This window comes from Paraphaeosphaeria sporulosa (assembly GCF_001642045.1).
Source record: "Paraphaeosphaeria sporulosa strain AP3s5-JAC2a unplaced genomic scaffold CC84scaffold_1, whole genome shotgun sequence".
NCBI classification, from domain to species: domain Eukaryota; kingdom Fungi; phylum Ascomycota; class Dothideomycetes; order Pleosporales; family Didymosphaeriaceae; genus Paraphaeosphaeria; species Paraphaeosphaeria sporulosa.
This window is the reverse complement of record NW_017253360.1, coordinates 2,164,099-2,189,292: the sequence shown is the minus strand read 5'-3', so window position 1 is coordinate 2,189,292 and position 25,194 is coordinate 2,164,099. Positions and strand designations below refer to the sequence as shown.

The 25,194-nt window shown below is 53.3% G+C and overlaps 5 protein-coding genes across 5 annotated transcripts; all 5 read right to left on the bottom strand.

Moving 5' to 3' along the window:
• Positions 1–8,398: 8,398 nt before the first annotated feature.
• Positions 8,399–10,645, bottom strand: CC84DRAFT_1079400 (uncharacterized protein; the record flags this gene model as incomplete). Its single annotated transcript, XM_018173846.1, has 2 exons — positions 8,399–10,417; positions 10,472–10,645. 2 exons carry the CDS (start codon positions 10,643–10,645, stop codon positions 8,399–8,401), a joined length of 2,193 nt encoding a protein of 730 aa, XP_018042286.1.
• A 1,040-nt stretch (positions 10,646–11,685) lies between these two features.
• Positions 11,686–14,815, bottom strand: CC84DRAFT_1159332 (uncharacterized protein). Its single transcript, XM_018177202.1, has one exon. It carries the CDS (start codon positions 14,527–14,529, stop codon positions 12,160–12,162), a length of 2,370 nt encoding a protein of 789 aa, XP_018042285.1. The 5' UTR covers positions 14,530–14,815; the 3' UTR covers positions 11,686–12,159.
• A 457-nt stretch (positions 14,816–15,272) lies between these two features.
• CC84DRAFT_1254288 (60S ribosomal protein L15) lies at positions 15,273–16,250 on the bottom strand. The gene is made up of 5 exons (XM_018184448.1): positions 16,142–16,250; positions 16,082–16,090; positions 15,861–16,003; positions 15,792–15,805; positions 15,273–15,740 (listed from the first exon to the last, which is right to left on the bottom strand). Exons 1-5 carry the CDS (start codon positions 16,217–16,219, stop codon positions 15,373–15,375), a joined length of 612 nt encoding a protein of 203 aa, XP_018042284.1. The 5' UTR covers positions 16,220–16,250; the 3' UTR covers positions 15,273–15,372.
• A 351-nt stretch (positions 16,251–16,601) lies between these two features.
• On the bottom strand, positions 16,602–17,306 carry CC84DRAFT_1080688 (uncharacterized protein; the record flags this gene model as incomplete). The annotated part of the gene is made up of 2 exons (XM_018173903.1): positions 16,602–17,094; positions 17,161–17,306. Coding segments are annotated over 2 exons (639 nt in total), but the record flags the coding sequence as incomplete, so codon positions are not given.
• A 1,562-nt stretch (positions 17,307–18,868) lies between these two features.
• Positions 18,869–22,066, bottom strand: CC84DRAFT_1192293 (PSP1-domain-containing protein). Its single transcript, XM_018181239.1, has 3 exons — positions 21,906–22,066; positions 19,811–21,852; positions 18,869–19,757 (listed from the first exon to the last, which is right to left on the bottom strand). Exons 2-3 carry the CDS (start codon positions 21,837–21,839, stop codon positions 19,225–19,227), a joined length of 2,562 nt encoding a protein of 853 aa, XP_018042282.1. The 5' UTR covers positions 21,840–21,852; positions 21,906–22,066; the 3' UTR covers positions 18,869–19,224.
• Between the last annotated feature and the right edge of the window lie 3,128 nt (positions 22,067–25,194).

Here is a 25,194-nt window from a genome sequence, read left to right as displayed (position 1 = left end):
GGCGGCGTCGCAATCATGGCGACTGGAGATGAATAAGTGAACCTTCAGGAAGGAGACGATCGACTCATGCGTCGGTTCAAAGAGGCCGACGACCGTAAAGAGCCTGATAGCGACGCATTATTTGCATTCATCCCTGCACACATCCAGGACAACTTCGCTCAAGCCACCTTCGACCCGCAACAGAAGATCCCTATGACTGCACTCCGAGCACGATTGATCCAAGCCTACAATGACATGAACAACTATATCAATGGGATCCATTGGATTTGCGAGTATGTACTTGATGCATCAGACATAAAGAAGATCGTGGACAAGATGAAAGAATCACCACGATGGGAGGAGAACATTCGATGTCATTTGGGAGTGCTGGATGGCTGGCAAAAGAATATGGACTCATTTCCCCGCGAGGAACGACTGATCCCAACAGATGCGCTATTGTATGCGTATCACTGCCAAGAATTCTCAAAGCTGCACGGGCTCAACCTTTTTGAATACACTGTACACGAGTGCATCTTCCGGCTGAGCGATCACATGCTGCCTTTAGAACTCGCACCTGGCGATGAACCACATGAATCATATCCATTACAAGCTATCTCGAGTCAATGCCAGGAGAATGCACGTAAAGCCATCCACTCAGTTTTTATGGCTACGGATAGGCGTCTGTCCTCTGGTGATCATCTCAAGATCTATCAACTGTCAGAGGTTGATATCGGGAAACTTACGGCAAGCATCGAAGAACTTCGCATGAGAAAGTCCCTCTTCAATGGCAAGCCCCAGTACGACTTTCTTATCAAGGATTTGATAACTCGGATACGGCAGATGCCGACTGCTCGCCAATATCATGGATGGCTTTTGGATAGTTTCGGTCCGCAATTCCGATCAGTGTGGGCCCGAGCGATCATAGAGCAATTGCCCCCCTTGACGGCCCAGATAATGTCGGGTCGCCGTCAGGGTCGACTGGTCCGTTTCAAACTAGCAACAGACCCGGCTGAAGACCTGGCCGAGATCGGTTTGAGCACCGGTGGTGACGTTTTCTACCCAGCTACGGAGGTTTACGTGTCTAAGTATCGAAAAACCCTCGCGGACTTTTTGAAGGGCGCCACTCTGATGGTTTCCGAAAATCAGTCGTCGTCTCAGCCAGTTAACACCTCCGGTTCCTCGACTGCAGGTGGGTCCGCTGCACAGAATGTCACGACCACTCCAACTCCGACAACATCTCGGGTTCGCAAATTCGGCATCTCGAGCAACAACACGTCTTCTCCCTCACAATTCGAGTTTAAAGCTCCTGGCAGCCTGCCATTTGCAGCAACGCCTGCTCCCACAGGCATCGAAGATTCCGAAGGTGCGGTCATCACCGTAGACAACCTTCATCAAATCTTCAAGGATGCGAATAATCTTATCAAGAAGAGCGAATGGCTAAAGTGGATGTGCCGCGAGGATGGCATGGGGCTTCTCGCAAAGAAAGATTGGAAGTTGTTGCAAGACAATTGTCCAGACCTTGACGCTTTGCGAGTTGAGGCTGGGAAAATCATCGAAAATTTCCAGCTATGGAACCGCAATATGGAAAATTTTCACAAGATACCCCCTTCCGATGCACCGAACATATGCGAATCGGCTCTTGACGTCCTTCGTTACTGGTACGATAGGTTCAAGGACGAAGCCCTTGACCCGAAGATCGCCGACATAATCAAATCTCCGAAAGAGATCTGGGACCAGATTGAGGAGATGATCCAACTGGAGAAGGAGAACCTCCGCCAAGATGATCTCGCAGTGCGTGTTGTAGCAGAGTCTGGTGCCAGCTGGGTTTTCTCAGCCCCTATCGAACGGCGTAATAATCCTAGCCCAATCGAACTTAAGGTCAAGGATCTCTTGTTCTCAGTTGATGCAAAGCACACTCTTGGTGCCTACAAACGCTTCAAGCTTGACCAGACGAAGCGTGACAGACTTTATCGTTCCTTGGTAGATCCATGTTTCAAAGAAGCAGGGCACAAGGGCACCCATGAGTACAACCGCATCGTCGAACATTCCGTTGTTCGCAAGCTTGAGGAGTTGAAAGATGGTAATGGGACGGCATGGAACGATTTCAAGTGCGAAAAGGGCATACGTTTTGAAGATATGCAGACTGCCGCTACTCCAACTTCTTCAAACAGCGGAACAACTGCGCCCACCGCACATGCTACACACTTGTCCACTGCCAGCATCTCTTCCAGCCAACCCACTGGCTCTGATCCCACCACACAGGCTTCCAACGGGTTTAACACTTGTCATGCCGCCAATCGACCTCCCGCTTCTGCTCCGCCCCTAGCTCCACCTGTAGCTCCACCTACCACACACGGCAGCTTGATTCATATACCAGGGCTGCCTTCGTGGAATGAAAAATCAACCCCGAAAGCTACCAATACGTTGACCGTGGCTACTGCGGCCACCCAGCGTACTGAGCCCAAGCCGACTTCAGGAGCCTCTACTGTAGGCGCTAGCAGCGCAACTTCTATTAAGACCACGGGTACTAAGTCTCCACCGTCTACTCAGGGTGCGAATAAAGGTAAAGCAGTTGGCTTCAGCGGCAACGCTCGTCCGGTCCAGGTAGTTCCCAACCAATCAACCACTCCGCCTTCGGCTGTCGACATCGATATGAAAGACCCTGAGGCGGCTGCTGATGGCCCTAAGGCCGAGTCTTGTGCGTCTTGTGTGTCTGGTGCGATGGGAGGCGTCGTTTCACCTAGTTCAAACGCAGCAGTGCCATTGTCCCAACAGCAGGCCGCTCCGCTTGCCATTGGGGGCGCTTCTTCCGCACAGTCTGAGGTCCAGGATGAGACAATGGACGACCCTCCTGCTCCGTCCACAGATCAACCCGAAATAAAAGATGAGACGATGGACGATCTTCCTGATCTGTATGCGGATCAACCCGGATTCAACGACGTGACGATGGATGACCCTCCTGCCGAAATCAAAGATGAGACAATGGGCGAACCTCCCACCTCCACTACGGACCAGACTAGTGGATTTGGAGAGACCACAGATATGCGGAATACGTCGGCCCACTCAATCCAGCCGCAGACCAATGCTGGAACCAAATGCAACACTGAAACGTGCGGAGCCAACGCAATCGGCGAAAGCCAGAGTCAAGGCACACAAGCTGCTGGTGCACCCGGTTTCCTAATCGCACCTGAGTTGCAAGCGTTACTGCCATCTGTGGCTTCGTCTTCATCTTCTCTGGCTGGCATTCTGGAGCTCCACGATAGTGTCATTGGCTCTAAGGTCATCCGTGGACGTAGATACCCTCAATACCGTCGAAAGCGGCGCTGGACAACAAAGCGGAATGACTTGCGTAACGTAGCTGGGCAGGCTTCTGACTGGGGTATACTCTTTGAGGTAAACTCACCCTCCGATATTTGGGTCAAGATGGGTTGGGGCCAGTTGCATCCTGTTGCTTTCAAAAAACACGATCGTTTCCTACTCGATGTTCCTGTTCAGGCGGATTCTTCTGGCGACAATGACAAGTCCACTATTAGTACAAACGACATTTTGGACACATCGAACGTCGATTTGAAGAACAACAAAGGTTCTTTCGCCAGCTCGCGGGACCTCTCCCAAACGGACATTACCGCCTGTCAGGCAGTGGATTCTTCAGGTTCTCTTGCTTCGCAGAAACAGGATGATTTCTCGCCACCTTACCATGCTACGCGCAAACAGATGCATGTCGAACAGCAGGACTCTTTATCAGCCGCTGCTGGCCCTTCACGAACGTCTGGGACCGACAACTTTGTTCCGCCCGCCAAGGATACGATTATTGTGCCGCCCCACGAAAACATCCAGACTCCCGAGGAAATTATCCACACTGGAGTGTCGGTTTCTGCTACAAAGATCTCGGTTCCTGTGCAGCAGCAGCAGCAGGAGGAGGAGGCTCAGACAGTAGAGGAGGATTGTCGCGCTGAGTTGTCGACTATTGCAGTAGAAGCTGTTCCGGTGCAGCAGCAGGCACAATCACAGACTACCGAGGACACAGATATCAACATGAGCTCCCAGTGCGCCAACCCTGAAGAGTCCAACGATCAGAGCGGTCAAGAGACGATGCCTGCCACCCAACCCAACGCCTTTATCAATATAATGGGCAATACCACTGAGGGTTTGGAACTGCCGCAGTTCCATGCTCGTCCTGGAAAGTGGCAATGGTTTCTTCGGTTGTTATTGGAACATATCTTCACTGCAGTTTTCGTCAACAATGTGATCGCTCTTAGGTCCATTCATGATTTTGGCTTGCAAGTCCTGAAACGTTTCCACGACAAGATCTTGATACCGTTCGGCACCATCATGTGGAGTTGGGGTCTGATCCCCGCTGGCAAGGCTGTTCGAGACTACGGCCCTAAAATCATTGACCACGCCAAAAGCACGGTTTCTGGGCTCGCTGGTACCCTCTGCAAGACGGTGGCTGCAGGCTGGAACCTCTTCCGGTCGGCACGAACCTCAGATGCTGCTCCTCCTCCTCCACCCTCTCCGGCCACTCCGAACGTTTCTCAAACCCCCGCAGGCCCCACTCAGCCTGGTTGGTCACCATCTGTCGCATCCGCCCAGCAACCATCTTTCGGTGCTCGCTTACAATGTTTCAACTGTCGATTTTCCGTACCGGTTTACGAGCAGCCATCCTCCACTGCTCGCTATCAATCTCCCGCGCCCCGAACAACCTGGCAATCCCTCATAACCCCGAAACAAGTAGACCGCTTCAACGACTACCGAGTGGACCACAGCGGCTATCGGTATCTACACACCTTTCATGGAGACGATGCGCGTAAGGCTCGTGCTCTCTACGACTTTCGAAACCCGTCACTACGGCCCAACTGCAAGATGGGTCCTACACCTTGGCTTTCCTGAGCTCTTCACCATGGATTCTGTCAATGTTCTTTTTTTGTTTTTTCCCTTTTTTGCTTTTAATAAAAAGGGCGGCAACGGTCCAACTCGCCGTCGTTCCCCTCTACTGCCGAAAGTCCTATTGCACCTGATCAGGCCTATTTCCGCGTCTCACACAGAAGGGACATGCGTACTAAGCCCCCTAAATCATCCGGCCCGAATCCACGACAACAGCTGCTGTTATGAACACCATCCCCTGAACATAGCTTAATTCCCCAGCTTTGTTCCCGTAAATGCTCTTCACCAAGTCCACGACGACAACCCCGCCGTCATTCTCTGTTATCCTTCTGGCCAAGCTCTTCGAAGTATAGCTCGCCTGCACACGATCCGACACCAAGTCAGCGCACCAGACAGACAACATGCACCATCGTCACCACCACCATCCCGCCAATTGACATTCCCTTTCCGGTTCCGATATATTGACATCTCTAACTCCCAGGCTCTCCTAGTCCTCGCTACGCCTTCGATCAGACAGACAACTCCTCTCCCTACACAGCTCGTCAACCCTCTTCGGCTTAGCTCGACACCCTCTGGCTTAGGCTCTGGGCTATAATCTTATGGAATCAGAGCCAAGCCACACCCCCGCCCCCAAATGCCGCCTCGCGCATGGACGCTCCGCTATAACCATATGTCAGGGGCTGGATACAGAATCAATTGCACGGGCTGGTACTGCGGAAGAAAATACCTAGAAGTAGGCGCGTCCAGATATAGTGTAGGCTGAGCTGTTGTTCATGGGGTGTGTAGTGATTATACTTGATACTGCGGAAGTAAATACCTAGTAGTAGGCGCGTTCAAGTGGGTAGAGCTGTACAGCCAAGAGGTGTGTACTGAAAATTCTAAACCTGGCGAAGGCCTCGGCACGACTACACTCGGAGGGAGAGTAGCCCGGCCCAACAGTACAGATCTAATTCAGTCAGTGACAGCGGGCATGCTTGCTAGCTATCAACATTTGGCAATGATTGCTGGATGAGACTGTAATTCGAGATCTGCATCGGACTGAGTTAAAGGCTGCTCTGGAACCGAGATCTCACAAACGAAATAGTTTGGGAACGCTCAGACAATTCACGATGGCTCGAACGATGGCGCCACATTGCGTTGATCGTACGCATATGGTGTCGGAAACGACAAAGGAACAATAACAGACAACGACGGTGCATAGCGCGACCGACCCCAGATCAAAGCCCGCCATACATCTACCTGACGCTCCTCCAATCGTACTTCCAGCCAACAAATCAACATGGACATTGAAGCCCGCCCAATTAGTTACTCTTGCTTATGGTCCTTCCTACAGATTGAAGCTCCTAGGCTTCTCTGAGGAACATTAGAGTATAACATGGTAGACGCGACAAAACCACAACGGGCTTTGCCATCGATATCACAATAACGGTCAACGCGCTCCTTGCAACCTTTCAAGGACTTGTCTACAGAATACGACATATATGGACTGGTGGTCATACCATCGGCCAGCTGCCGCGTTGCTTGAGTCAGGAGCCGCCACAACTTCCTCCTCGCCATGCGGCCGCTGAGCCTTGCTACAGATTCTCCCGGATCATTCTCGGACCTCCCACGCTTCTTCCTTCGGCGTTGGACAACGAGATTGACCAGATCACTTCACATGACAACCACGAGGACTATTTCGGCTGTTTTGGACAGTTGCTGCCTTTTTTCTTCTTTTCTATTCCCGCACCTTTTTCTGTTTGCATGATCCCGTCGGAGGGCATCGAGAAAATTAACGGCGAAAAAACCACTTCACCAACAAGATGCGAGATAAGCTACATAAACATTCTCTTCTTTCGTGCTGCGGGGCACACCCATTTTGGAAGCGTTATCTTTTCCTTTTCCTTCCATCAAAGCTGGGTTAGTGTTTGCTTGGGATCTTAGAGTTTTATACCCTTGAGTTTTCCGAAAGCGCTTCGGGCTCACGGTTTTTGGTTGAGGGGCGGCCTTATGCCAAAGTTGTTTCCCAGAATGGAAACCATTAAATCAAATGGTTACCCTCCTGATAGCTTTGAGTGGAAACGAAGCGTTACTATTGCTTTTAATCCGAATAATGTCCGTTTTAAGCTGCCGTCGTACCGTGACGTGGCTGGCGTTAAGGTCTGTCGCTTCATTGCTGACCCGACAGCTCTCAGAATATTACAACCTCATCCCGATCGACTTCGAAGATCCGCCTACGCGCCAACAAGCCCTTGATCGATGCATAACATAGTGGGTCGGTCACCTAAACACTTTGCAATGTTTGCACTTGTCCTGCTTTGGTAGTGCGCGTTCGGTCGGATGAAACGAAGAAACACCGTTCTCATGGCGTCGCTTTTCCAGTTTCTGTTCTGTGCTCTTTGCAGGTCTGGGCGACAGCGCTTGTCGGTTGGCCTCGACCCTATCGGCTCGAGCCTGCTTCTCACGCTTTAGAAACTGTCCGTGGCTTGTATCACGACCTTCGGATGTCCGTATTCCCGGATCCTTCTTGGTAGAGTCATAGCCGTCCACAGGCGTGTTTGGGATCGAGCATCCGCTTGTGTAGATTGTTCGTCCAAAATCAACATCATTGACTGTTATTGCCGGTGATAAAGAAGACTATCCGGCATCATATAGAGAAAGAACGTAGATAGTAAGGGCAAAATTATGTAGAGTACTAGATGAATGGTATCACTACTAGGTCATTAAGTTCTGAAGAAGATTAATAGTAGGCCTATGGGGTACAAATACTAAGCCACGAGAGGGAAAAGGTGGGCCTTGAGTAAGTAGTCCATGGACGTGGTAGTTGTGGATTGTGAAACTTAACGACGCCCACGTGTAGCTATTTGGCTACGCCGCAACTCTACAGGGGAAGTGGGTAGACTGAAGAGTACTATGTCGATAAGAGGAGATAGAAATAATACATTTGGCATTGAACTAATATACTAAGGAGCACGTAGCCCTTCAGAGGCTCCGTATAAGCGCTGAAATGCATGGCGTGCTATAGGATATGTGAAGCCGCTGGTGGCTGGAAAGCAACGATGCGGCGCAGCATACAGGCCTGATGCATAGCAAGGAGCGGCTCCGGATACGACGGCCTGGGAGGGAAGGGTTCATGGTGAGGTGCGAAGTGATTGGGGATGATCGCTCCGTCACGGGCGTGCTACGCGCCGGCCATATCGAGAGCTTCTTCTGATTGGCTCAATACGCGCGCACTCCGAACAACACGCTACACGTGCAGCAAACTCAGAGCGCGTCGCGACCCGATAGCAGCGATCTGTGGCATCGGAAGACTAGACTCGTTCTCTTCACAATTGAGTCCTCAAGTAAAAGCGTAAGCTTTGAAGGGTACGGCGTGAATGGTCTCTGTACTCCACATCATCCATGACAAAACACATGCTCAAAGAAACGCCTTCAATGAAAAGGAAAGATCTGTAACGTAATGTTTGCATCGCAAGACCCAGTGGATATACCATGAAAAAAAAAAAAAAGAAAAACGCCAAAGCCGTGATGGACGAGAGCCCAAGGGGGCAGCTTTCTATGCGCCCCGCCGTCTTCGTTGTTGGTACTGCTGTCGACCCTGCTTCATCGCGATGTCCGGCGCAGCGTTTTTGACTGCACTATTCTTCACCCCGCCAGCAGCCGTTGAAGCAACGGCATCAATGGCAACAGCAGCGTCTTCCGCTGCCTTCCTATCCGCTTCTTCCTTCGCCTTCCGCTCCCTCTCTTGCTTCTCCTTCGCCTCTCTTTCCTTCTCCCTTTGTGCCCTCTCCTTTTCCTCCTTTTCCTTCTTCTCTTTCTCCAGCCTCTCCTCTTCCATCTTTTGCATCCACTCTTGGTCCTGCTTCCTCTCTTCTTCATAGTGCTTTCTCAGCTCTGCCTCTTCTTGCTCCCTGCCCTTCTTACCACCGCCTTCTTCATCCTCATGTAACCAAACGCCCTTCTTGTCCCCGAAAACGCTACTTACTAGGTCATACGTCCCACACACCCCGTCCACTTCGCCCCACGGAAGCCAGAGGCTGAAATCGGCGGTCCAGACGCCCCCGCGCCCGCCGCGTTGATCCCAGAGGAGGTCCCCTCCAACAGCTGCGGTGTGATAACCCATAGGCGACTGAGGTGTGCGGAAGTAGCGGCGGAGAAGGGCGCGCTCGTAGCCGGCATACCAGAGCGATGTCCAAGTTATGTTTCCATTCTTGAAGTTTGCAACAGCATTGTTCTCATCGGGAGTTTGTGGGATCTGTTTGTTTCCTCGTGAGTTACTCTCTCGAGCCGCGCGGAAGGTCGCTGGTATCGCGCCAGTGTACGTGTTCTGAATCAGTGATATATTGGTCCAGGCTGTGTCGCGGCGGGGAAGCTTGTCTAGTCCATATTTGTATTCCAGCTTATCGATATAGGCTGATTTGTCGTTTGGAGAGGGATCGTTGGTCGAATCGTCGGGTCTCCAGAAAGGCCCTGTGGCATTGACGAAAGCGGACGGTAGGTCAGAGGAAATGTGTAGCATCTGCTGACGATCCTTCAGCGTGGTTTCGGATGCATTGGTGGGTTGGGTGATCACGAGTTCATCTTCAGCGCATTCCATCAAAGGCTGGAATAGTGCATGCGTGTAGTCCAGACAGATGGAGAATTCGTACTGGCGATTCTCTTGAAGTGTGAAATCACTCGTCTGATCCTTATTCTTAGAGCCCTTGAGTGTTCCGGAAATATGGGCAATCATCTTCAAGGGTGCGGGTCTGTTTTCTTGCTTGTATATGCGTCGTGCCAACATCTGCTCTCCGAAGAGAGTTTTCATGACTGACTGCACTGTCCGATATTGGCTTTTGCCTTCATCCAAGACCAGCAGTGCCGTCTGGTAAAGCGCTCTTAGGTCTTTGACTGGCCCCATGAAAATGTCCGCATCCAAATATTGCGCCGGGACAAGCTCTTCCGTCTCCTTCATTCCCTCGCCAGTACGGTAGGTATCTCGCGGCAGAACAGAGGATGGCATATGTCTACACGCAACGTCATCTCCTTCACACGTTTTCTTTGCCCCGAAAACAATCGTTTCCGCGAAACCTTCACCGTACTCCTTCTTTACACGGCGGTTCGCATCTGCCACGACAGTCATGTATTGCCTGATCGCTAGCTCACTCGGTAGCTGGAACCAAGTTTCCCTCCCGTCGACGAGCATTACGAGATCATTGTCCTTGACCACCCTCTTATCCTCAAGGTACGCAAGCACATCCTTTAGCTTCGCTTTCTCCCAATCCGCCTTTCTCGCGGAACTCACAAACGGGCTAACGATGGTGGGAGGTGGATAGTTCATGATCATGGCGGACATAGTAGTCTTGCAGAAACTTATGTCGTGTTCGAGCGATGACAGAAGCAGGTGGAAATTCGGCGACGATTTATGAAGGTTACCCGGCACGTGGGACATGGCGCCATCTTCAAGTAAGAGGGCAGTCTGTGATGGCTTGCGGATTGATGTCGGTATCGAAGAGGGGAGGTGCGGCAGGTGCGGTCGCCAGGTCGAGAATTGATCGAGGTTCGACGAAAAACTTCGGTAAGACGAGGTCAGAGTCTTGCAGCCTCATTAGCACTTGACTATCTGTGAATCTGGAGGAAAGATACTTACCCCTGATCGCCTCGCACCTGACAATACGAGCATCACGATGAACAGCACCACCGTCACAATCGTAACTCTCCCTCTCCGCCCACAAGCCCACTGTAATGCCGCATTGCCAGGTCTTAGCTGCTCACGGCGTGAAGACAGCGGAGACCACGGCGCGTCCAAATGCAAACGTGCCATCTATCGTTTGCGCCGCTCTGGCGAGGTTGAATATGACAAGTTGTCGAGAATGCCGGCGAAAATGAAGGAGCGAGTTGAACCCACGAAGTGAAAGAGCGGGTTCTCCAAGCCAATCCCACGTCTTGGTTGACTTCGAGCAACTATTCACCAGATGTTCTGTTCCACGTACACCGTTCGCGCTCCGAGGTAGCGCCTCAACTCTTCGCGTGCAACCTTGTTTCTCGATTCCGGGTACGTCCACTCTCAACTAGCGGCCCTTACTCTCAAAACGTATATCGAGTCCTCGTTGTGTCTGCCATACAGCGCGAGGTAAAGACGAGAGGGAGATAAACATGCGAAAAACGCGCTATCCCGCGCGTTGAGATCTCGACCTCAAGCCCGTTGCATTCCTCCATCATGGTGCGTCAGCCCTTTGAATGGACGGTCCACAAGAGGGCCCAGCACAGGCACCCGTTCTTGCGGTACGTGGACACCGCATCGGATACCCCTGTCGAGGACGCCTCACAAGCTTTTTACGATCTGATCTGCTGTGAGGTGGTCCTGCATGCGTCTCGCGTCCATGCGCCATTTTCCCCATGTCTTGCTTACGTTCTAAAACAGCGCTATCGATGTCTTTGAACCTGTTTGAGAAGGTAGTTGGGTGTCTTTGATGCAAGACATCGTGAACGTGATAAAGATGAGGGTGTTCGCTCTCCAGCCTGGCGGTCGACGGCGTCCTCGGTCTAGAGCCGTGACCGAAGGGAGCCCGAGGGTAGCGCCACCCGCTCCACCTTGCTTTCGCGGCTTAATTTGACGACGCGTGGCAGCTGTTTGAAACGAAGATAGCACTGTTTGTCTTCCGACTTCTAGGATCATCTCTGACAATGGCATCGCAATAATGCTCGAGCACTACATGATCTGATCGACTGTGCATTTCTGGATATGGGGTACGGGTGTTTCACTAACCGCTTGGCTGGACGCTGGATGGGACATGTGACTTTGCAATACTGTAATCAACGTCGAATGTTGACACACGTCTCAGCAATCGACCTAAACTGGCGTCGCCATCTTCTGGTGTCATTTCCTACTGCAATATATACGCGATTCGCAATGCTCCAACAATCCTGTTCTATCGCTGAATGCTCATCCCAAGGGGTATCTTGCAAGTGCACGCTTCAATGCAAAATCACAAATGCAAAACTATCTCAAGCAGTGCTTCTTCTACCTCTTCCTGAATGGTGAAGGTACGAGAGGGGCCGGCTTGGGTACAACCGCTTCACTGCTGGCTGCAACACCCACTGCTTCTGCTTTCGGCATAACATGCGGTGCCCTTCTCTCAGCCCCAACCTTCGCCTTCGGAGCAATACCAGTACCAGAGGAGCCACACTCCGCAGGTGAGTGTCGGATGGCCTTCCCGAAGTGGCATACTCTAGATGGCATCCAGCTACCCTTGAATGCCTCGCGGTCCTTCTCTTGAATATTTCTTCACAGGTTTAGCACACGTCGACTCGTCACACGAGTCTTGGTGTAGCCACTTAGCCAGATGGTATATACTGTTTCATGGTTTTGTTGCGGACCTCTTGACACTTCAACATCGCGGCGATGTGCCACTCCTGACCAAGTTGCCAGGTCGCCATGACGCTTTCGTCCTCCTTCATCCGAGCCAAATAACCCGGAAAGCCGATCCGATTTGTGGTCTCGCCACGTTGATGTATGAAGCGATCCTCCAAATCATTGAGCTCTTCTTCGCGCGCAGCAAAGTGACTCATCATGTTCTGGTTCCATTTCCTGTACTGTCGCACGTAATTCTCCATGCGGTTGAAGTAGTCATTCGTGGAGGCAGGGTCTAATTTCGCTGGGACGGAGGGCGCCAAGGGAACGTCAGGATACTTCAGCTTCTGGGCCGTGTTGGGCTTGGTTGGATGGTTTTGAGAAGTGCCAGATTTGAACGGTAAGGTATCTTTCAGTTCATCAAGGCCCAGCCCACGGCTCGTGGCGGGGAGAAATGGCTCCACGTTGCCCAAATCGGCAAGTGGATTAGGGCCTGTATCAGCAGGCCTGTCGGCGGAGACAGTAGAGGAAGCAGCAGCGGTACCGTTCGGCACCGTATCTGGCCCGCCAGTCTTCGCTTGACCTAAGTTCAATGCGGCGGCAGAAGCTGGGGTGGACATTGTCTTCCCTATCGGAGGGCTATCCTCATCGACGTCCATAGCGTCACCAGCACCGACATCTTCAGCAAAGGCTTGATATTTCGGTTTTCTTTCCGCCTGCCCTTCAGCACTGGAGCTACTTTCAGGAGCAATCGATCCCTTGCGAACAGGGTTGGATCGCTTGGGAGCTACAGAACCACGCCGGGGTGAGGTTTCCTTGGTCTGAGTTTGCGTCGGGTACGCCCAGCTTGGCTCTTTGAAAGTCTCGGTCCAAACATCTGGCGCGAACTTGGCAGTGTGAGGTGCAGAATCACTTCCGCTAGGGAATGCAGTTTGCGTCTTCAAAGGTGGCGGAGGTCCTGGTGGAGGAGGTGGCATTTGAGAGAACTGGGAGAATGGAGACACAGGCGGCGGCGGTTGCGGCTGACCTGTGAAGGGTTTCTTGTCGGTGGCCGAGCGTTGACTGGACCTGCCGCGAGAGGGTGATACGCGACCCTTGCTCGTGCCACTTTTCTGCGGAGTCGGAACGAAGTAACCTGCCCCTTCGAACTTACCGGTCCATTGCCCGGGCGAAAACTTCATGTTGATGCTTTCTTCGCTCTTGCTCTTGAAAGGGTTTGGCGAAGTGCCATTGCCTTGCTGTGCATCATGCTGTGGAGTTCCAAAAACATTGGAGCTGGTTCGCTGTTGTGGAGAGTCTTTAGGTGGAGATGGGCCACGGTGCTTCCTGCCTTTGCTGAATACGGAGGCTTCGTCTTCCTCGTCACCGCTTGAGACATACATATGGGGAAACGGGTTATCCTTTGGAGGGCCGCTGTAAGAAGCCCGCTGTCGATGTCCCGAATCTGAAAACGAACCAGGATCGGTAGAAGAGGCTGGTCGATGGGTAGGCGAATTGCGAACGCTGGCGGATCTGCTAACGCCGTCTCCAAACATTGACGTCCGCTCTCCTGACTTGGTCGAGAAGTATGGTGTTCGCACGCGATTTCCCTCCGAGAATGGCACATCCTCTGGGATGTCTTCACCCATGGGAGACGCTTTTGGTCGCTCATAGTTGGAGCGATATGCTGAGCGCGCCTGCCCTTCATCGGCACCGAGAGAGTTGGGGTCAAAGCCTTTCTTGCTAGAGGATGGCACTCTCGTACTCTGGCTGCGACCAAAGGGTACACCGTTCGGATTGTTCGGATTCGGCGGGGGTCTCGGCGGCTCCGCCTGCGGCTGCTTCATCTTCTGCCATGCCGTGAAGACGTTCGCCTTCCCAGCCGCAGGAGGTGGCTTTTGCGCGGTCGGCGGGGTCCTGAAGTTCTTGCTCGTAAAGCGATCTGCGCCATTTGTGTAGGTGTTGTGGTGCTGAGGCGCAGGTCGCTGTGGGCCAGGCCGAGGCTGAGGCTGAGGCTGAGGTGGAGGAGCGCGATAGTACTGCCCGCCGTGAGGTGTACTTGTGTAGGTGTTGCGAGGAGGTGGCGGGGGACGGCTTCGTGGCGTGTTCGGAGGGTTATATGGCGGTATGTTTAGATTCCTGAACTTCTTCCTTTCTGCATCGTACTTGGCACGTTGTTGGGGATCGCTCAGCACCTCATGCGCAGCCTGAATCTGCTGGAACTTCGCGACCCATTCCTGCTCGTGGCCGGGATGCCGATCGGGATGGCACTCGAGTGCGAGCTTGCGGAACGATTTGCGGATATCGTTGTCGCTGGCGGTGGCGGGGATGCTCAGGTCCGCATAGTAGTTGCGCGCCGCATCGATCTTGGCCATGCTGGCTGGACAGTGACCAGGCGAATTGAGGAGGAATAGCGGCTCTAAGAGGGCGTTTGCTGGTATGCGCCTGTGACAGACAGACGTGATGGCTCAGCTTGGGCCGGGCTTGCTCGTTTACGGTTTTGTTTGGGCGTTGCGAGGCGAAGTCACTCAGATGACGACCCCTGCGCGTGCTCGCGCATCGTGTGTAGATAAACCAGGCTCGAGATTTAGGCAGCGGTGCAAATCACGAGCAGCGCATGTCGGGTGGGGTGAAAGTGCACAAGGTAGATGTTGTAGGCCTGGTCGCCGGTCACACGCTCGTTGGCCTGAAGTCGAGCTGCTGTGTTTTTGGCGGGGCCGCGCAGGGAACCGTCGGCGAGGGAGCGAGGCTTCAGGCGTATCCCAGCAATCCAGTAGCGGGCACTAAACGCAAACAGATTCGCAAGGCTTTTGTTGCAGATGTGCCTGGCTACGCTTTGCAGAAGTCGTCGAGGGCGCTGCCTTGCGTGGAAGGGCCAGCAAAACAAAATGCACTGACGTCGCGATTTAACCTTGCTCCGCACCCATGCAGCCATAACCGGTGAGCGATGTTGCGCCGGCGATCTGCAAGGCTGAGGCTGATTACATTAAGATATATCGCATTTGAAGGAAACGTTCACAAGAAAGCACAATGATACTTCATTGTAGGGTATCGAAAATCGTGAACTCGTTTGAATTCATTTTGACATCCTGTCTGCCCGCAATCAGGTCAGAACAGGGCAGCTATAGAGCCTTGAATAGCTTTTCCATGCACGCCAGCCCATTCGCTCGAAAAGATTGACCATGTTTCCCACCATGCACGCAAGAGCCTCAATGCATTTACCGGTAACGCCAGAGGGAGAGGGTGTTGTGCCTCTTCCAGGTCTTCCTCCTGCCGGCGGTGGTCTTATTGTATCCGTGTCCCTTGCCAAGACCACGGCTCTTCTTGCCGGTAGCGGTGAGGCCACGGCTCTCGCGGTGCTTGTGAACGGGGTTGACGATCCAGTTGATGCGGGCATCGCGGCGGATGGCCTTGTGGGAGGGGTCAACGAGGATGACTTCGTAGTACTTGTACGTAGAGTCCTGGTTGATCCAGTAGGAGTTCAGGACGCGCAAGTTGGCACAGCGGCGGCCGACACGCTCCTCGGCGGTCGACTTGAGAGAACGCTGGTACTTGAGCTGGTTGATACCCTGGTTGGTGGGCTTGCCTGTTATTGAGTTAGGAGAGCCTCTTCGACTTCAGTTGACGGTTCACATACCATAGGTGGCACCCCTGGAACATTTGTTAGCAATTGTCCAAGTCATGTTCGGCCTCTAGTTGTACGTACTTGGGAGCGGGCCTCTTGCGACCTCCACGGCGGACACGGACACGGTAGATAACGTAGCCCTGCTTGGCCTTGTAACCGAGACGGCGGGCCTTGTCGGGGCGCGACGGGCGGCTGGCACGGTGGATGACCTTGAGTTGGCGAAGCTATTGATGCACTCTCAGCTATGTTCAACGAGCAACATCAATTGAGACCAGGGGGTCTCATTAAAAAGCAGTTCATACCTCCCAGCACTGTCAAAAGTTAGCGAAATTCTTCGAAAACCACCACGAATCGATACGTACGCGAACGCGCATCAAGAAGCGCATCATGTCCGACTGCTTCTTCTTTTGAAGCTCCTCGACATACTTGAGGGCACCCATCTTGGCTGATTGTACTGTTGTGTTAGTAGGTCGGCGGGGTGGGTGTGTCGATTGAAGTTCGTCGAGCGAAGCGAAGCGCAAAATCGTTGTGTGGGAGCTGACTAAGCTTGGCGCGACAGGGATATGCCAGCCGCCGCGATAGTGGAGCTAGCGACAAGCGACGCAGCATGAAAGAACACGAGGAATCCGACAAACATGTGGCGGTATTTTATTTGAATTCATTTGAGTTTGCAGGAAACAGTGTGTGCGAGCCCGTACTACGCTTCCCCTTACCATGTTCTCGCTAGATCGTATGAAAAGACATCGCTCGTCTCGCTATGCAGAACACCTGCTACCATCTTTCCCACTCCCTCCTCTGTGCATCGTAAATGTACCGTCGTTTTCAATAACAGTCCTTGGGGACGCCTTTGACCATGCGCTTGATTCCTCTCTCTGCGTATTTCAGTCCTTGCAAGAGCTCCATGTTCAACTCGTCCTGCACACCAATTCCCTTCTCTTCTCCCTCCGTCTCCTCAACTAGTGTCTCTTGACCTGGGGCCTTAGCACCCAAGACCTTCTTGACACGCTTCACCGCCGTCTTGTGACCCAGTCTGAGCAGCCTATCCTCCCTCCCGATGTCTTGCACCCACTTCTCCGTAACTGTGTTCATGTGGTCCCCGCCCATTTTTGCAATCGTCGCCTCAAGACCGGCGTATTCGAATAACATGCTCCGGCGTGCCGCATCCACCCTGAGTGCCGAATGGTAGATGCTGTTGCAGGCGATCCTGGTGGTTTCGAAGGTCATCGGCTCGCGTGAAGTCGTTTTGTTGGGCTTTGTGAGCGCTTTGGCGATCACGGCAGACATCTCGCTCTGGCGGTGGACATCGCGTCTCTCACTGCACCCATTGCAATCGTTAACCCCGACATGAATCATGAAGCTCTTTCCGAAACTTTTCACTCACGCTTGCTCAAGTCGCCGCTGAAGCAGCGTGTTCAGGGCGCGCCTGTCCTCTGCAACCTTCTTCCGAACCTGGTGTACCTCTTTCTCGTCCCCCTTTGGTTTTGCCAGTAGAGACATCACTGCTTGGACTTCTCTGCCGTTGCTGTTAATGGTACTTCTTGCTAGAGCGTTGCCACTTCACATACTGGCTTCCCGTAGTCGGTTGCTCTTGGTCTGTCGCGCGCTTTGTCTTGCGTACACGCTGCATGCCGGTCACCAACCTAGGTACACTGTTGAGTGGTGTCCACTTGTTCAGATCATCAAGGCTGTTTTGGGTGTCGCGGGCGGGCGCAGGTACGGCAAGTCCCATTCAGTGCCAGACAAAGATGGAAGGCACGACGGAACGTACCGCATATCACTTTTGATGTTCCGCTTCATGATGGCACCGACGATGTAAATTCAGTACCGCCGGAAATTAACACCAGATCCGTCGGTCCCTTGTATTGGCCCAGGATGCAAAATATAATGATTGGTGATACCAAGTAAGCGTGGCTACGCTACTCCAGCATGTCTTCTACAGAGTTGGAGGAATTTATCCCCAGGTCTTTGCGTATTATCCCAAGATCTACGATGCCCAAGCTCAAGACACAGCCACACGTGCATGCATGGAAACCTAGTAACCATTTCCCCGCGATGCGATCAAGCATCTCCTCGAAATTCCCGAAGACCGAACTTACTGCAAGATAACTCAAGCTCCACAGCACACATGTTGAACTCACATTGACACGTGATTGCATTTGATTCTGCCCCTCAATCTAGATACACTGTTTCCCTGCGAAGGCACGAAACGTCTCCTTAGGTGTTCGCAGTTCCAAGCCACTGCACGGTGTCCCAGGCTTCATAGTACACTGCCCGATTTCAGAGAGTTATAAGCACTGATACCCATCGACACACTCATATGCGTTCGGAACATCTCCGCACGCTCTAAGTCCCACCTCACTGCGAATTGTCTCAGGATTCACGATGCAATGTCCATCCTCATACATTCGCAAATGCAAACCCGCGTTACTACATGCCTAGTTGTTTTGAGCCTTCCACCAACCCCGTAGTCTCAACTCACTACAAATTACCCTAAGATCCAGAATACATCGTCCAACCTCTCAACATATCAACACCACATCGACATCGACAGAGGCATACATCCCGAGAACCTACTCAAGCTCTACCACCTTCCCTGAACTCCTGGCAAGTTACCTAAGGAGGCCCTGTACCACAAACACATGCATACTGAAGGAAGATAATCATCCTGTCAGCACTTAACGTCTTCACAACTCCACTCAAATTGCCAGATGCAATGGGATCTGTGTTACCCAAGGATAGTATATACAACACCCTGCATCCATAGCAGCATCCCACTATCCCCAAGACATGAACTCCCCTCAAGTTGAACCAGGCTACCTTCTGCCGCACCTAACAGATCTCAGCCCAGGCTGTCATGCTCCACATGGATATCCCTACCAAGTCATACAAGTATCCCTCATCATACACCAGTCAGGTTGTATTAGAACGCCTTTCAAACACCAGTCAAGGCATGCCAGGACCACCTCTCATACACCTACCAATTCACATCAAGACATCCTATCAAGCATCAATCGAGTCATACCATGACATCCTATCACACACCTAACAAAGTCAATCAAGACACATTCACACAGCACGAATCAGGAAACATCGAATGGTGACCAAAGGTCAATTTCTTTTCTAGGAAAAAAAAAGAAACATTTTGCTTTCCCATCCCAGCATGCATGAAGAAGAGAATTTCTTGTCTTCCACGCTACATACCCTAGAGATGAGAAAGATGAACAAGGAAAAGCAAATGCAAGTCAGACCTAAAGCCTTCATAAGTCCTCCATATGCCAGAATGGCAGGCAAGAGGAAATCGCCTTCAGATATGAAACCACCGTCAAATCAAAGCTTCATCAGCCCATATTGTATGCCTCAAACCATGAGGCAGCACTTCAAAACGAAAAGAAAGAGAAGAGAAAACAAACATAAGCACCATACCATGAAGAAAGCCAAGGTCCAGCTAATTGGTGCCAGAACCGCTGTTCGCACCGTTGTTGCCACCGTTGTTGTTGTCAGTGTTTCTAGCAGGGCTTCCGGCTCCACCAAGGTTCAAGCTTGCCATAGCAGCCATCATGTCGGGATCAAAACCGACAAATGGAGCAGCTCCAGTTGCTGAGGAAGGCGGGAAGCCGGCCTGTGCATTGAATGCAGTGCTGTAGGCACTTGCAGCTACCGCAGTCGACGCAGCATACGGATTGTTGGCCGAGGAAGCCGGGTATCCTCCTCGGAAAGAGGCATTGCTGGAAGCCTGGTTGAACGCCGGGGATGCAGAGTACGTCGCAGGCGGAAACCATCCGCCCATGTTCATCGGGCTCCGATCTGCGGTAGCGTTGGGGTCGTACCGGCTGTACATGCCGGCGTTTAAGAACTGCTGGCCCCATTGCTGCATCTGGTAGGGGTTCTGCACGGGGAATCCAGACAGCTGGTGAGAGAAGGGACCGAAGTTGTTCGCGCCGAAGGACCCCTGCGGGTTGGTAGACCGATCGCGGTTTCCTAGAACTGTGTTACTACAATGGAAAGGGATTGGTATCAAGGAATGCACTCACCATACTGCTCGTTGGGGCGGTAAGAGTTGTTCCCGAACAGAGGGCCAACCGACAGAGAGGCGTTCGGGGCGTTATTTGGCACGATAGCGCCAGGACCAATCGCGGAGGGCGGCTTGATTTGCATACCGGCCGGGTTGACAACAGACGCTGGGTTCACAGCGGACATCCATATCCGGATCTTATAGTGCTTGAACAGGTCCGTCACCAAGATCTTGAAGTCCACGTAGGACTCGGCGTAGTAGAAGAATGAGATCTTGTGGTGATCCCACTGGAATTCTGCGTCTAGGATCTCCATCGGCAGGTTATGGTCTAAGGCTTTGTCGGTAGCCATTCGTTTGGCTCGAGCCTCTTCTCCTTCCTTGTCGCGAAGTTGGAGGATCTCATGTGTCTGGGCCAAACGGCGAATCATGCGCGGCTTGTTCTCTGGATCTTGTTGAACGCCCATGCCGGTGAGCTGCGGACGGTTGCCAGTCTTCGGAACCTCGTGTGCGCGGAACAGAGCACCGAGCATAGCATTCTTTGCGGAGGCGCCGGCGACAGAGTACTGCGAGAACATGACCAACCAGCGGAAGTGGTCCTCGTTCGCCTCGTTCTTCAGTCGCTTGGCATCGTCCATGGTCACGTCGGCGTGAGTGACTTGACCAAGGTCGTGGCCACGGTCACCTTCGACGATCACCAGATCACCAACACGAATCTCCAGGCCCGTATTCTCGTAGAGGTAATAGATGTCCGAGCGCGAACACTTGAACTGGACCACGTAGATCCGTCGACCGGGTCGGCCATAGCCGCTTGGGTTGGCGTACGCGTTCGGAGGAGGTGGAGGGTGGTTGACAGTGGGAGCAGGGTGTGCCGCAGATATAGCGGAAGAGTTGATCGTTCGAGCCGCAGGACCAAAGCCGCTGAAGTAATCCAAGGTGCTCCACTTCGGATCGTTCTGTGCTGGGGGAAGGACTGGGAGCACGGTCTCAAGAGGGGATGCCTCTTCCTCTTCCTCCTGTGTATTTCCGAGCGTTGTCTGAGAGAATGTCGAAGCAAGATTGCTGCCATAGTGTGCAATCGAGTGCCGACGGCTCAAAGCGTCTGTGTTGAATCGAGGCACAGAGCCGCCCCAGCCATGGGGTTCATGGCTCTGTGCGAAGTCATCTGCCTGTGCTAGTGTGCCTACGTGCTCGCTGTATCGCCGGGTGAGTGGCATGACGCGGGTATCGTAAGCGGACTCAGCGACGTCGTCTGCGTCGTTCTGGGTCATGCTTCGCATGCTGTGAGAGAGCCGTCGGGCAGGCGGCGCAATGATCGTGACTTGCTTCGTCACCATTGCCTTTGATGGGCGGGTCTCTTGCTGGTAGAAGTCGGGGTGCAGTGGAACACCGTGTTGTGAGCCGTTCGATGAATCAAGCTCGTCGTTCTCGTCTTCGCGGAGTTGACCCAGGCCGACAGCTGTTTCGTTTGTTGCCAGCAGGCTCGGCTTGGACGGCCGGTGTCGCAGAGCTGATCGCAGGTGAGAGGCCGGGTTCCCAATCTCTCCTTGACCGACACTGTATGATTGAGAGCGAACTGCCTTCCGAACAGTGTGCTGGTTCAAGAGGAAGCCGACCGTGTCATCCGTCTCCGATTGAGGCGGCGCACCGAACGGCTTGTCCACAGGACCTTGGGCGGAGGTGGGCGAGGGGAGCACTTCCTTTAGGCGATTGGCCGAGGAAGCAGCGGTGAAGCTGTTTGTATTCCAAAAGGTCGGAGCCCTCGACGGACTGTCTAATGACAGGGATGGTGTCCCCGGCTGCGAGCCCAGTGACACGGAAGGTAGCGAGTTCTTTCGGTTCGGGAGGTCCTGGGCCATCCACGAGGGACGGCGCGCCGTTGGGAATGGAGCACCAGTTGGTCGAGTGGGCGGAGGGGCGACGACCTCGTGGTCGTCATCGCTCGAGGCGAGGACGTCACTGTCCGGTGTAGGCCGTCGCATTTGCAATTTAGCCTTGTCGAAAGGCGAGCCACCGACAGTAAGACTGTTCTTAAATGGGGTTGAAGCCATCTTGTCGAGTTATCTGGCCTAGTTAGAGTGTGACAAAGACTCGGACTGAAGGCGGAAAACGCATACCTTAGCCGTCTTACGATTCCTAGGAATATTGTCTATTCACGTCCACGACTTGTTCACTGTAGGAGGTATAGGCCGCACGCTGTGTTCGTTCGAAGGAATGATAGGTGGATGTTGGTAAGAGGTAAAGGCTACTTGGGTCTATGTCGCCAAGTAATGTTCACCTATGAAGAGGAAATGTTAGCCTACGAACATAGAAATCGAAGGTGCAGCGGCCGAATCATGCTGAAAATTTGTGACGTGGCAAGTAAGGGTACTGCGACGGACGCTTGATAGACTATGCGCACGTCTGCAATTGTTTGCGGTTGCTCGGCGCGAGCCGAGGGACCGCAGCGTCGCAATCTCGAAGTGGCATGGCAAGACGCTATTTAGAGGAGATACTTACAGGGTCTTGCAGCTTAGGCAGTGTACTCGTGCGGTCTCGAAGTCAGTTTTGGACAGAGCTGATGTTGTACAGATTGCCGGAAAATGGCAGAGATGGTAAAGAGGCTCTGCCAAGGAGCTGGTGTAGGTCGAGGCGGCTTTCGCCTGACGTTTCTGACGCTTTGCGAGAGATTTGCACTCTGCTCTTCTCTTTTCCTGAAGTCAATGTAAGCAAGTTGTCGGAAAAGGAGCGGGGTAGGTGGATGGGGGAAGGAGCGGTCGGCGCCGGCGACGTGCTCGAGCGGCGAAAGTTGCAGTAGCTCAAAGCCTGTTGAGGGGTCCGAATAGTAGGATGAGTGTAAACAATTGCGTGCTGGTACAGCCGCTGTTTGGGGTAGAGACGTTGGTGCACTTACCTGAGCTTGTTGGGGCTTGGAGCTGTTCGCAAAGCCAGGCGGCGGCAAGGCGGTCGCTTTGGTAGACGAGAGCTTGCGAGTAGAGGACGCGCCAACAGTGGTGAGCTTCCTATGTTGCAAGAGGTGTGTCAAAGCGAGAGGGAGAGCGTCACCCAAAGCTCAGCTGCTGTGAGCTGCAAAGCAGGCCGTGCTGGACGTTGCCGACGAGCCACGAGAGCTGCAAGAGCAATTGTCGAAGCGGCGCTGCCAGGCGGAGAGCAGTAGAACCAGTAGGAGTGGGAGGTTGTATCGAAGAAGAAGGTGTAATAGTGGGTGTAGATGAGAAAGAGCTGTGGTGGGTGGAGGGGGAGGAGAAGGGAGAGAGGAAGCTTCCAAGGCGGGGCTTTATACACGTAGGCAGCGGTAGCGCGCAGAACGCCAGTGTGTTTGACTCTCACTTGGAGGCTCCGGCCGTGCGTGCTCGTGATGGTCTGGAGGCAGATGCAGCGGTCTGCGGTAGGCTTTAGGAATTACTGTTGTTTACTACGGCTTAGCCAGGTGTGCATCGGAGATCTGACCTCGAGTTGGAAACAGGAAAGCTCTTGCCGAGTGTTTGTGGGAAAGGAGACTGGCGAGACGTGTTGGCTGTCGAAGGGGTTGCATCGTGAGCTTGCAGGGCTCCGTCAACAGACCTACCCCTTCTCACCCAACAACGCCGCACACCGCAACTTGCTCATGCCGAATCAGGATGCTGTAACGCATACTCATGTTGCACAAATGCATGTATGCCAATTTGCATCGCAAACGCCTCGCAGCATGTTCGCCAACCCCAGCCGGCCGTAACGCTGCTGCGTGGACCCGATCCTCGGCCTCGACCGTACTCGCCCGAGTTGCGACAGCATCCCACGAACCCCGAGCCTCCATTGCTTAGGGGAAGGAGAGGGAGGAGGGCACAGACAAGACGGGAATCGAGGGAGTGCGGAAGGGTCGCGGAGATGAAAAGAAGGTGGGAGCATACCTTGTGTACAGGAACAGAAATTACCGTGGCGGCAGCGAAGTCGTGACAATGGAACCTTTCTATTGGGTCACCGGCTTTTAATCCTGCGGCTCTGTCAACATCCACTCCTACGAACTCGGCCTGCATCTCCACGGGTCGGCGGGGTGACCGACGGGGCTTCTCGCACAAAGGCTGTGATCTGCCATGCGGGGCGGATAGAAGGCTGGACATACCCGACAGTCTATCTCGGTGACAAATATACTTCTTGAAAATAATTTTGTATCCGGAAAATAACTGACGCGAATAGTGAGCCTCAATTGCCATCCATTCAGGAAGAGCCGCTTGCTCGGGGCGTTGAGCGTACCTCAGAATGTAAACCAGAAACACCAAGCTCTTGATCCAGTCTATCCCTACTCTTGAAGATCGCGCAAAAGAATCGTGCAAAAAATGGACGGTTTATACTATGGCATCAGTCGTCGCATGGAAGTATACAGGCCGTTCGTCCAGGAGGAAGCCTCAGACAAGAAGAAGTGTGGGGATGCCACGGTTCCACCTGCTGAGCTCGGCCTCGTAGTGTGCAAGCCAGTCGTCGAGCTATAGTACGCGCGCCTACTGTCTCAAGCGCATCGTCGCTCTGGTCTCCGAGCGACTGATGGAGGAGGCCGCAATGCTGGCGGCAGTGATGCGACACAAACACCTGAGGGGTTTCCAGTTTCCTTTCAGGGACGGTGGTTCGACACTGTTCAAACGCGAAGATCACACGAGTGCCGTCGGCGAAGACACGTGAGATTCCTCTTGGTCAGGTAGGATAGGCGTCGACAGCAGCTAGCTTACGAAGGAGGAGGGGCAGACGAAGGACTCTCAGCTGCACAAGTCAAAGGCCTCGAGACAGCGCGCGCATCACAGAGGTGGGAAGACCAGAACGCGCACCCCCAACGCCTTTGAGGCTTCCTGCAGGCAGGCGGCCGGGCCAAGGATCAGGGGCTTTGGGTGGCAGATGCGCAAAATGCGGAGACGACCAACCCAACTGCAGGCTAGCCCTTGTATAATTGGGGACGAACTGCTGCAAATTGCCTGCTGCCGTTCGGGGGTAGCGAGACGAACCAGGAAGGATGGCAGCAAATCATCGGCCCCCTCATGCGCATCGTGACATCCTTCCTCTTCGCCTTCTCCACCTCATCAAAATGCCGCCGCCGTGAGACTCGTGCCCTAGCGGCGTGCCGGGATGTGGGATGCGCTGTGCCCTCACACCCTAGGGTTTCGAGGCAGGCCCCTCTTTTTTCGTCTGGACTCGGTTGGGCCCGGCGGCGACCGTGCCCCATTGCATTCCTCTTTGAACATCGAAAGCTTTATGCACGCCATCCTCCTTCGCTTCAAGCGCCATCGCACCCCGCCCGGCCTCTGTCATCAAGATGGGGCACGCCATCAGGAGACCCAGCTCGCAGTGGACAACGGAGATCACGCGCCCATTGATACGCTCGCACGAACTCCCTAGAACCCTGGTGCCTCATCGAAGGCCATTGAAGAGGGACTGAAG